Below are 13,006 nucleotides of genomic sequence, written 5' to 3'. Positions count from 1 at the left end.
ATCATTGTGTGAAACCCATTTTCCTCATTATAACATAGGATAGTAATGGAGAATCAACCCGAGACACCTCTAAGGATTTATTTTGAGTTTAGAAGAGGTAATATATTTGACGGGGCTTTGTAAACTGAGTTGTGACAATGATGATGACCACTACTACTCTGTTAGTCCATTCTTGCACTGCTGTGAAGAAATACCTGAGACTAGGTAATTTATAAAGGAAAGAGGTTTAATTGACTTACAGTTCTGTGGGCTGGGCAGGCATTAGGAAACTTAACAATCGTGGTGGAAGGAGAAACAAACACATCCTTCTTCACATGGTGGCAAGAGAGAGAAGTGCTGAGCAAAAGGAGGAAAAGCCCCTTATAAAACCATCAGATCTCGTGAGAAGTCACTATCACAAGAACAGCATGAGGGTAACCACGCCCATAATTCAATTACCTCCAACCAGGTCCCTCCCACAGCACATGAGGATTATGGGAACTAAAATTCAAGATGAGATTTGGTAGAGACACAGCCAAACCATATCAACTACTACTATTACTACTAATGATTGTAAGAGGAGGAAGTTTGGTGGTGGTTGCTCTGGGTTCAAGCAGCATACGTCAGTCATTCATACCTTGCCTGCCTTCTTATGGAAAGCATGGAGGAACAGCAAGGACAGGGACTGTGAATTAGAGTCCTTGGGTTCTTGTACCTGTTCTGCCCTGAATGTCTCAATGACTACTAGATTCTTCATCCATAAATTACAATAATGCTACCTTACTTACTTCATTTAACAGGTATTAATAGGATGAAAGCAGGTCACAGGAATGTCTGTATATGAACATTTTAGTGTGTAACACAAACTTACTGAATATTTAGTTTTGCAATGACATACTCTAAACTTCCAGAACTTTCTTCTATAGATAAACTTCATTTGAGTAGCTTCTGTTGCAAATCATAATAAAAAGAAGAAAGAATTTATGGATTACCATGCAAACTCAGAGAAACAACAGTATAGGGTGGTTCAGAAGCAGCAACTTACAGAATTCAGTGATGGAGTCAGAACTGGATTTAAATCCCACCTCTTTTCATATAACTTCAAACCCACTTCCAGCTACTTTCCTGTATTTCTCCTTCTGTTTAGAGTGGAGTTTCTCCAAAGCATCGCCTGTACTCTTGGTCTCTACTTCTCCACTTCCTACTCCTTCCTTGCCCACTCCAGTTTGAATTCTGTCACCATCAGCCCCCTGAAACATTTCATGTTAAGGTTATCAGTGACCTCTATTTTGCTAAGTCCATAGGATGTTTTTTATTCCCCTTTCTTTAGTTCTTAGCAGCATGGGGCATCAGTGATCACTTTTTCCTCCTTTTAACATTCTCTTTCCTTGACTTTCTGGAATGTCACCCTGTCTGTTTTCTTCCTATATCTCTGATTCCTCCTTCCTAACCTGCTTTTCTTGAGTTTATAGTTCTTTTCTTGACCATTAACATTAATGTTTGTCACAGCTAGCTTCCTGGCCCTCTTCTCTCTTTGCCATCTCTTCCAAGATGATCTCAGCTATGCTCTTGACTTCATTTCTGTCTATATTTTGATGACTCTTTTATGTCCAGCCCAGATACTTAGTGGGTATTCAGTAAATGTTAGTTGGGTTTCCTTCCACTTTTCTTTTATTGTCTTACAAAGGAAAGTGCATCTGTATCTTATTAGATCTATGAATACAATATTCTAAAACTATGGGACCCTTTATGCTTCCGGTCTTAGAAAGAAACAGGCATAGCTGTTTTTGAAATGAAGTTAGCTGTTTGGAAGGGTGGACAAATCCTTCTGAATCAAGAACCATGTGTCTCTTGCTATGACTTGGGGCTTTCTGAAAACAGCAATGCAGGTCACCCCTATCTCAGAGCTTACGGTCAGCAAATCCTGTTTGAAACTGTGGAAACAAGTGTTGATAAACAGATTGAGTATTTTATACTCTTGATTTACAATAATCCTCTTAGGCCCCATCTCTGAAGAGAAGTGTTTTGCAAGCTTATAAATTAAGTAAACAAGAACTAGATGTGCCCGTACATGTAACTGGTAACCAAAGTTTCTCTTCATGTGGGGCCAAATTTGCAGATATTTCACTCTTTAGCAGAGATCACCTTATGTCGATCATAAATTTTGACTCTTTTCCTCTAAACTTGATTCTCTTAGAGGTTCTTAACTAACAGTGTCTCTGAATTAGGTTCTGGTGACAACAGGGTTTAGTGAGAACATTTTGGCATAATCCACAAGTGCTAGATTCAAGGTTGGCAGCAAAGCAAAACTTAAAATCCAGGGTCTGTGGCCCATCTGTCTGATGAGTAACTTTTGAGCATTTGTGATACATGAATGAACCAAGCAAACAAAGTCTTTGCTTTCATAAAAATATACACACACATACATATATATACATGCAGTACATACATGCAAATATGCATACTATATACATATACACATATGCATATATACATATATAGCCAGCCATTGATAAATGCTCTAAGGAAAATTGTAGATAAATAAGGAGATATAGAGCATTGGTTTCAAAACCCTTAATGTTGTCTTTGTTGTGCTAGTGCACATTTTTTTCCTCAGCCTTTCTTTTTTCCTACTTTCCCTGAATTTTTCTGTTATTCCTCTGAGGACAGCTAATTTTTCTTGATCTGATTTATTCCTCAAACTTCTTTTGCTTTTGTAATTCCCATAATCCCACTAAATATCAATTTCTTAAAATTCACTAGTCCTCTATATCGCGAATCGCAGATATATTTAAAGCTTCCCATTAAAGGCTGTACAAATCCCCCTCAAGCAAAGAAAGGGAAAAAAAGGACAATAACATTTATTAAGAATCTGCAGCTGTGCTTAGTGATAATAGTTTCACGTATATTATCTCATTTAATTCTAGATGAGGAAATAAGGATTATTGGGAGCTCTCAGACTTCACTTCTAAAAATTTTTCTCTCTTTCCATTCTGCTCTTTCATTTTGAGAGTCCCCTTTTTGCCTTTATGACTTTTTAAACCTTGGACCCTCATTCTGATAACTGGGGCATTGAGTCTATCACTGAATATTTACTTAGCCTTCCCTGAGCTAGGACAGTCAGTGTGATAATATTAACACCTTTCATTCCCCCATGGTATACAAAGATAATCAATAAATTCTTGATGGCTCTGAGTTCAGAAAGATTTGTTACAGAAATTAGCTGGATATTATTATACATTTCTTTTTTTTTTTTTTTTTTTTTTTTTTGAGACGGAGTCTTGCACTTTCACCCAGGCTGGAGTGCAGTGGCGCTATCTCAGCTCACTGCAAGCTCTGCCTCCCGGGTTCACACCATTCTCCTGCCTCAGCCTCCTGAGTAGCTGGGACTACAGGCGCCCGCCACCGCGCCCGGCTAATTTTTTGTATCTTTAGTAGAGACAGGGTTTCACCATGTTAGCCAGGATGGTCTCGATCTCCTGACCTTGTAGTCCGCCCGCCTCGGCCTCCCAAAGTGCTGGGATTACAGGTGTGAGTCACCACGCCCGGCCTATTATACCTTTCTTTGGTTTCTGTTTTGCATGCAAATAAAAGAAAGTGCTCAGGGCACTGGGGTCTTCTCTAGAAGACCAAGGGTCTGTGCTGATTTAGAACATAAATCCTCTTATTTTCTACTTCCCAGCTGGTTACCAGTAGCTCAGCACAGTGCCTGGTGGCATAGGGGCATGTGTAGGGAAGTCATAAGATGCCTGTTCCTTTGCCCTGTCCCCATCTTCTGTATATTCCAGCATGTCTGGAAGGCTGTGTCCATCTGAAGGGTTTTAGATAGGTGTGGGAGTAATAATCAAGGTTGCATTGTAGAAGAACCAATCAGGAAAGAGTACAGAAAGCCTGATTGGACATTCTTAGTTGAGTTGTCTTTGGACATCTAAGAGGAGGCATTTGAAGAGTGGTTGGATACTTGACCTGGAACTCATAAGAAAGAAATGGACAGGAGTTAAGGTCATATATTTGGAAGTCCTCAGCACTGGATGGTAACTGGAGCAATGAGAAGAGGTTAGGATCATCCAAGAGGAGATAAAGAGTAAGAAAATGGTGAAAGACAGTAGATCTCTGGAAGACGTCATATGTTTAATGAACAAGTGAAGAAGGAGAACCAGCCAAAGAGGAGGGAGGAAAATCAAGAGAGAATAGTGTTTCAGAAACAAGAGAACAAATGAGGAAGGAGTGGTCAAATGGTGTAAAACGCCCAAAATGATTCATCGGCATTAACAACAAAGAGGGTATTGTTCCTCATGGTGGTACCAGTTTCAGTAGAATGGAGCAGGCAGAATGCATAGTGTATTGGGTTAAGAAGTAAGGAACTAGGCCGGTTGCGGTGGCTCACGCCTATAATCCCAGCACTTTGAGAGGCCGAGACGGGCGGATCACGAGGTCAGGAGATCAAGACCGTCCTGGCCAACATGGTGAAACCCCATCTCTACTAAAAATACAAAAAAAAATTAGCTGGGCATGGTGACACATGCCTGTAGTCCCAGCTACTCGGGAGGCTGAGGCAGGAGAATCACTTGAACCCAGGAGGCAGAGGTTGCAGTGAGCTGAGATCGCGCCACTGCACTCCAGCCTAGTGACAAAGCAAGAATCTGTCTGGAAAAAAAAAAAAAAAAAGATGAAGTAAGGAACTAGAGACAGGCAATATGGAAGCTTCTTTTCTAAGACTTTCTCTTATTGGTAGAAAAGGCACAAGTATATTTTGTTATACCATGTATTCTGATTTTTTGGTTTAAGAGCATGACCACCATACTCTCTGGGCAGCCTGTGAACCCAAAGAATTAGGTGATTTATGGAGAGGGAGAGGACATGAGAGATTTCAGGGATGTTGTCTGCATTTAAGATTACAAGCGGCCGGGCACGGTGGCTCACGCCTGTAATCCCAGCACTTTGGGAGGCCGAGGCGGGCGGATCACGAGGTCAGGAGATCGAGACCATCGTGGCTAACACGGTGAAACCCCGTCTCTACTAAAAATACAAAAAATTAGCCGGGCGTGGTAGTGGGCGCCTGTAGTCCCAGCTACTCGGGAGGCTGAGGCAGGAGAATGGCGTGAACCCGGGAGGTGGAGCTTGCAGTGAGCCGAGATCGCGCCACTGCACTCCAGCCTGGGCGACAAAGCAAGACTCTGTCTCAAAAAAAAAGAAAAAAAAAAAAAAGATTACAAGCAATAGGTCCAAAAAAAAAAATCTTCTTTGATTCTTGGATTTTTAAAAAACTAGAAATGAGTTTCTTATGATGGCAAAGAAGAGGAAACTATTCATTGATAAACCTGTCATTTTATAGTGCTCAGGGCTCTATGTTTAATCTTCATAGCAGCCTTTAAGTAGACAGTATTAGCCCCAATAGCAAAAAAGCAAATAGGCTCAGAAAGGGTTTGCCTACCTGATCATCCAGCTGGTACGTGGTAAAGTCACTTTATGATTATTGAAACTATATTTTCTTCATGATACCCGGTGGGATGTGGACAGCAAAAGTTTCTTCTTTTGAGACAGGATATATCAGCCTGGGGTTCATGAGAGAGAGGGAGAGCGATCCACTTGGGATCACAGTTAATATGTGATTCCCTAGCTAGAAGAACGCAGGCTGCCATCTGAGAAGGAACTGATAAAACATACAAAATGACACAAAGTCAGAACCAAAAAAGGCATCATGCAAGGTTAAAATTATGTGAATAATGATGTGTATTAGTTAGTTTAATGTCTTCCAAGTGCATTTCATTTTGAATGATATACTCAAATAGCACACATGGTAAGGTATAATTGAAAAAACATGTAGGGGAATGGCTGCATTCAAAGAATAAACATACAGCTGCAAGGAGGTTAGGAGTCAAAGGGGTAAGCATATGCCCCATCCCCCAGGGATCTCATTAGTGCATGAGTGGCCATATATGTAAAGGCTAAATGAATCTCACTGTTTGCAAAGACCTGCAGTAAATGAGACAATGACGAATCAATAATAATTAGGCCTATACGTTCTTATTGACCCAGATGTCTGAAACCAAATGCCCTGCTCAGAGATTCCTTGAGAGGCAGAATGAAAAGATTTATAGACATGTGTTTCCAAAAAAAAAAAAAAAAAAAAATCCCTTTACTTTAAGAACAGTGGCTATTCTGAAGTGGAAAGTTGCAAGAATTAGTGCAGACTCTTGACTTCTGGCTAGAAAAGACGTTCTCAAGGCTTTTCTTGTGAATGTGATTCCTGTTGGACCAGGAGCAGAGAGAGCAAAGAGATGGAAAACCAGGAGGTTATCATATTCATGTTCGCTGATACGTTGTTCTGGCTGTACCTTGTATGGAGGCTTCAGAGGATCCTTTCCTGAAGCCATAATAGAATCATTCTAAAACAGGGTTTGAGTTTTTAGTTGATAAATTATTTAGTTGATAAATAATTTCTGACCTAAGATACAGAAAGTCCATGGCTTCAGAATCACAAGGAGAAGGGTTTAAAGCTGGACTCAGACCTGGCTCTTCACCTCTTGAAGCATCTCCTCTGTATGTTAGTGGTACCTCCCCAACTGGGCAGTGTTGGAAGGTCTGGTGTACATTTAGGGAATGGCAACTGGTGTTAACTGTAGTTGTTAAGCCTTTTCCCAGTAATATCTTATTCCTCCTAATAAGATCTAAGGAAGAAGATTTTTGCAGATGAGAATGAGCTATTACAGCAAGAAGCAAACTGCTGGTAGGTAGGGCGGTTGGGCTGCCCTCACCTCCACCCTAGTACACATCACATGCACTCACACACACACACATATACGTGCATTCACATTTACACACTCACTCATGCTCACACAGAGCAGCTTTGCTTTTCTATATTTTTACATTGAATATTTACATACAATTTTTGTTTAATAAAGGAGTTCTACTGGCCGGGTGCGGTGGCTCAAGCCTGTAATCCCAGCACCTTGGGAGGCCAAGGTGGGCAGATCACGAGGTCAGGAGATTGAGACCATCCTGGCTAACACGGTGAAGCCCCGTCTATACTAAAAATACAAAAAAAATTAGCCAGGCATGGTGGCGGACGCCTGTGGTCCCAGCTACTTGGGAGGCTGAGGCAGGAGAATGGCGTGAACCCGGGAGGCGGAGCTTGCAGTGAGCCGAGATCGCGCCACTGCACTCCAGCCTGGTGACAGAGCAAGATTCCATCTCAAAGAAAAAAATAAAATAAAAAAAAAATAAGTAAAGGAGTTCTACTGGTAAATGGGGAAAAAAAGAGAATTTAAAAATCAATGCTCTACTCATTGGTTTGTTTCCCTACACCAAGTACAGGAAACTTTTGGCAACTTCATGGGATCCATGGGGACACTCACCCAATCACAAACTAGGACTAGAAATCACTGAGCCTTCCTTCTAAAACACTTTTAAAATGCAAAACGTAAATAATACCTTAGGTATCTTAGATATTAACCTCCTTTGGATATTGATTTCCTATACTTTTTTTCTGCCATTATACAAGCCATGTTTTTAACCTTTAAAGAGACTTCCAAGGACCCCAGTGGGAAGTAGCAGAGATGCCAACTACTGCAATATCCACTTTCTTTTGAAATCATTGGTTCAGAACTTTTAGAAAGCAGCATCTTTTAAGAGGGGAAGGTTGACCAGCTTTCATCTTTGTGTCATGTGGTGTGATTTAACCCGGTGAGGTAGGTGTTATTAAACCTATTTTATGAGTGGGAAAATTGGAGGTCAGAGAGGTTAAGTCACTGGCCCATTTTACCGAGCTAGGAGAGGTAGTACCAAGATTTGAACTGAGTAGTGCTCTCATGCCCATCATCTTCTCTCCACCTCCTCTTCACCTGAACATGTAAAGAATGAAGGAGTTGGTTTGACTCCCTCATTCTACACATGAAGAAACTGAGACTTAAAAAGGAGGAAAAAAAACAGGCGAGGTGGCTCACACCTGTAATCCTAGCACTTTGGGAGGCCGAGGTGTGTGGATCACCTGAGGTCAGGGGTTTGAGACCAGCCTGGCCAACATGGTGAAACCCCGTCTCTACTAAAAATACAAAAATTAGCTGGGCGGGGAGGCTGAGGCAGGAGAATCGCTTGAATCTGGGAGGCGGAGGTTGTAATGAGCCGAGATTGCGCCATTGCACTCCCACCTAGGCAACAAGACTGAAACTCCATCTCAAAAAAAAAAAAAGAAAAAAGAAAAAACGTACACAATGTCATCTGGTGGGTTTAGGTTGAAAATCAGGTCTCTAACTCCTGATCCTAACTGCATTTATGACATTCAGTCACTTTCCTTAGCAAAATCCTGTCCTGAGTCTGGGAACTTATATTTCTCTCCATTTATCAACTCATCATCATTATTACAATTAGGAATACTGATTTTAATAAATTATTGACATATGACCAGTACTGTACAGTTTACAAAATACTGCGCCTTCACATACATAATCTTCTTTGATCTTCACAATAACCCTATGAGGTAAGTTGGACAGGGATTATGATATCTGTTTTTACAGATGAGAAGAGGGTGGTTCAGAAAGTTTGAATAACTTTCTCATGGCCATACATCTACTAAGAGTAAAGCCATTCCTGGATCAAGTCTTCTGACTCCAAACCTTTCTACTAGGACGTGGCACCTTTCTTGATGATAGTACAGTGTGATTTGAGAGTACAGTGGGCTAGCTTCTCTGAAGCTTTTAGGAGCCTGCTTACTTTCCTGGATCTGGAAGTACAAATGGTTTCTTTCTATAGAATGATTTGCTCCCTGACCGTATCCCCCTTTTAAAAATAAAATTCACTTCTCTTCCAGATGCCAGAGTATATATGCATATTTGAACAGTCACCTGGATCTGATTAAGAAGGCTCAGCCTGTGGGTTTCCTTACTGTTGATTTACATGTTTGGCCAGATTTCCATGGCAACCGGTCTCCCTTAGCAGATCTGACACTAAAGGGCATGGTAAGTAACAGCTAGTCCTTGCACATGGGTGAAGGCAGGCCAAAGGGCTACAAAGTTTGGAAGAAGCAAAGTGAGGAAAAAGGAAAAGAAAAAAATAAAACAGGCCAACAGCCCACTGGCTTTGTGCAGATGCATTGCTGTTGCTGCTCCCTGGGATGAGCTGCTGAAAGTTTTCATTGTTTCTGAGCCAACCTTGAAAGCGTTAAAAGCAGCATTTCCTAGTTCAGCTACTGCTGCCTCTTTGTCCCGTGGAGTGGCTAAAAGTCATGCCTATGTAATTTTGGCATTTATATCAGTTTGTAAAGTCAAATTTTCCAGCTGCATCTTTAGGTTGCCCAGTAAATCAGTAGTAAATATTACCACCCATGGTCTTGCTGGCCACAGCCACACATCTGCCTAGGCTCTGAGTCAGGGCTGTTCAGACTCTACACTAATATAGTTAGGATTTCAGATTAAACTTTGGTATAAGTAAATGTAATTTATAACTTATGTTGGAAAATAAATCCTGCTCTTAGTGCCCTTTAGGGTCACTTCCTCTGTGGATATTCTAGGCTCTCCTAGAGGGGCCAGATGAACTTGGTGGGAGAACTCTCAACCACCCCAGTTGAGATATAAAAGTAATAACATCTTAGACACCAGGAGAATCATGTTTGAGGTGTGATGAAGCAGGTTAAAGGTAGAGGAGGGGCCAGGTGAGGCCACAAATAAGAAAATAAGCCATGAATGCAGGAACCAGGAAAATGTCATGAAGGTGAGTGTGAGGTACATTAAGGCAGAGTTCAGAATGGAGGCTGTAAACAAGGCAAGGCTTATGCAAAGGAAGCTGCGTAACAGTGGAGCAGGCCTGATGGAGTCAAGAATTCAAGACTCAAACTACTACAGTTTTGTGGTTAGTTTTATTGAGATTGTTTTAAATATTTTTATGATGCCAGCAGGAAGACCTGAAATTTATTTTCATTACCTAGTTGACATGATCAACTTCTATTACTAAAAGGGAGTCATGGTGAAAAGAAAAGAAAATTAGACATGACAAAGGTTATGTTGATCTGGAGTCCATGAAGCATGCCTATACAACAAATCATGAGCTTGGTGTCCTTTTTTATAGAGGCAGAAGAATAATGTCCAGAGAGGGCCATGTGGCAACAGGCCGCAACTAGAAAGTCATACTTTCAGATAACCAACTCTGTCTGTAAACAGGGGGTAGGGGAAGAACACATTTCATATGGGTACAGAAATAAGTGTCTTAATTAGAGATAAATATCTGAAGCCAAAGAGAGCTAGATATTTAAAATGTTGAAGCAGTTAAGAAGCTTGACCAGTGTTTTAAATGACCCCAAAACAAAGCAGTGTTGCATAGTAAAATGGTCATTGCTCTGGAGGTCATTTGTTGCTTTAGATAAAACTGACCTGGGAGCCTTCCCTAGCCAATGTCTGTCATACCCAAATTCAGTACCCAGCATGTCAGGCTTCATGTCTCCCAGTAGCTTTTATCCATTTTTTAAAACCAATCCTGACATCCAAGACCTAAGAATTATCATCAGAAGGATATTCTAATACAGTTGACCCAAATGCAGAATGAAATTCCAAAGAAATCAATGGAGTGTTCTGAAGAATTCTCATATCATGAGAATAAGTATGTATGCACCAAAAGGAACTTCTTACATGGGGACATATGCCCAGTTGTATCTAAAAATCCTGGGTATGTTTACTTTTTTAAAAAGTTGTATGTTTGTTCACATACCTCATATATCACTTGGTAGTTCTTGGCAATGATTTCCCTTTATAACTGTCCTTGGGTTAGGCTGCAATGGAATAGTTATCACTCCATTAATTTGCATCACAACACTGGAAGGAGAAGATGACCTAAATAAGATAGAAGGAAGGCAATTCTGAGCTAAACACTTCACCCCAAATCTCCTTCCTTCAGTCCAGTTTTGGAAAACATCAAAATAATGACCCTGAAATTCTTCTGTTATGTTATATCCTTTTGCTGGAAACTACGATGATGCCTATCTCCAGCACTCATTCAGCAAATATTAATTGGGTCCCTATTGTATGCCAGGCACTGCCGTAGATATGAGTAAGATGCAACAATACCTACCTTCATGGAGTATGTTTAAAGTTGGGGGTGGGCGAGTGCTTGAAAAAATGTTAATAGGAACTAGCAGGATAATTCCAATAAAGCAAGATCCATGTACAATTTCTTCTTTTGGCCCCTAAAACGTTTCCCTGGACACAGAGTAAGTGCTCAGTACATGCTTATTTATAACTTATAGGCAACATGGAGATAATAAAGAGGTCATTTGTTGCCTTAGATAAAACAAACATATGAAGAATCTACTAATACCAAATGAGTTAAATGGCTACTGACACTATCTATATCGTAAGTATTTAATACCAATATTAATTTCCAGGTAAATGAAGATAAACTCCAATTGTATCATAATTATGAGACTGTTTATTCATCAAACAAATACAGGCCCTGTTACAGTTGTTGGGGGATATAAGAGTAGCTAGACACAATCCCAGCCCTCAGGAATATCACCATCTTTGGGAGGCAGACAAAATATATAAACAGGGAATGGAAAGATAGTATTAAGCTCCAAATGTCCTTCACTGTCCAGAGCTCTCCAGATGCATGGAAGACGATTGCCCAACCTGGTCCCAGCGGTCAGGAAAGCTCCAGACAGGAAGTAACATTGACACTGAGTGAAGCTGGGAAGGGGGTTTGAGGCCAAGGGAATCATAGTATGTGCAGTATTCTAGAGGGAAGAGAGCATGGCATGTGAATGTCTACAATTTTGGCTCCTTGTATTATTGTCTAACCAATGATAGATTGCCTTTAGCATTTTATCTTAATAATAAAAAAAGAAAATTTTCTCGGATTTCTCGGAGAACCACTGGATATCTGTATATTCCGGCTTTGGCAGCGTTGCACTCTCCCAGTTCTCTACTCTCCCCTCAGGTGACTCTTTTCTTACGTTGTTAAACATTTACCCATTCACTGTGTTTTTATTGAATACCTGCTATGTGCAGGCCTGTGCTAAACCCAGGTAATACAAAGAAAACAGAAAAGTACCTGTCCTAAGTTCACATAAAAGTAGGGGAGGTAATTATTGTACATGTGTGTATGTGTGTGTATATAATCATTTTACAGTGTGATCTCTGTAATAATCAGTGCAAGCTGAAGGAGATGCTCAATACATGTCTGACTTTGAAATTGTTTTTATGTGGCATTGGGCTAGCAAACCCTGATGCAGTCTTTTTCTGCTTCTCTTGAAAATATTTGTAAAAATGCAAAAAAGTCATGAATTCATGCAGGCCTTAGGAATTAGGATGGTGTTCAACTAGGAAAACTAGAATTGGTATTCCCAATTATATGATGAATGCAACTTGTTTGATAACATCATATATGACATAAGAACAAAGTCATGTGTGATCCACTGTGGAAAGAGTTTGGACCTCGCCACCTTCTGCTCCCTTGCATAAAAGCACAAGGTTCTTTTAAACCTGAAAACAGCATAGCTATTCCTCTACTTTACTGGTGATGGTTGGGTTTTTTGTTTTCTTTTTGGAAAGCAGCCAGTGAGTTTAAATTCCTAGATCCCCCCACAACCCTGTTCCCAGCCACTCTTTCAGTTCATTCCATTTGAAAACTGCCAGCTCAAGAATCCACCCAAGCAGGAAGTGTGAATTAGGAGGAAGGGTGATGGCTTGCATTCTAAGCATCTGTTAATGGGGCAGATGTAGGAAGGGCCTTAGTTCTGTAAACTTGGGAGGAAGGGTGTAGTTTGCACTACTAGTTCTAGGCTCGGAAAGCCAGGCAGTGCTGATCTACCTCAGTCCAACAAAGCTACAGAAAATTAAAACTGCTGTACTCTGCCAGTTGGCATTTAGCTGTAGATCTGAAGAGACAAATTCAAGTATACAGTGAGTGGGGATAAGAGCAAATCACGGCTGTGCGCGGTGGCTCACGCCTGTAATCCCAGCACTTTGGGAGGCCGAGCCAGTTGGATCATGAGGTCAGGGGTTCAAGACCAGCCTGACCAACATGGTGAAACCCCGTTTCT

The 13,006-nt window shown here is 40.8% G+C and overlaps 1 protein-coding gene across 14 annotated transcripts in view; it reads left to right on the top strand.

Moving 5' to 3' along the window:
• The window catches only part of FGGY (FGGY carbohydrate kinase domain containing), a 460,818-nt gene that overhangs the window by 333,578 nt on the left and 114,234 nt on the right, over positions 1-13,006 (top strand). For all 14 annotated transcript variants that reach the window (XR_008671153.2, XR_008671144.2, XR_008671185.2 and 11 more), the window contains one exon: positions 8,789-8,936. Coding sequence is in view for 5 of the 14 variants with exons in the window: in XM_055360768.2 (XP_055216743.2) it covers positions 8,789-8,936 (148 nt within the window). In the remaining 9 variants the exon portion in view is untranslated. The remainder of the gene's footprint in view (positions 1-8,788; positions 8,937-13,006) is intronic.

Source organism: Gorilla gorilla, chromosome 1 (genome assembly GCF_029281585.2).
Source record: "Gorilla gorilla gorilla isolate KB3781 chromosome 1, NHGRI_mGorGor1-v2.1_pri, whole genome shotgun sequence".
In the NCBI taxonomy this organism is placed as follows: Eukaryota; Metazoa; Chordata; class Mammalia; order Primates; family Hominidae; genus Gorilla; species Gorilla gorilla.
The sequence above is the reverse complement of the archived record's forward strand: the minus strand, read 5'-3'. Positions and strand labels throughout refer to the sequence as shown.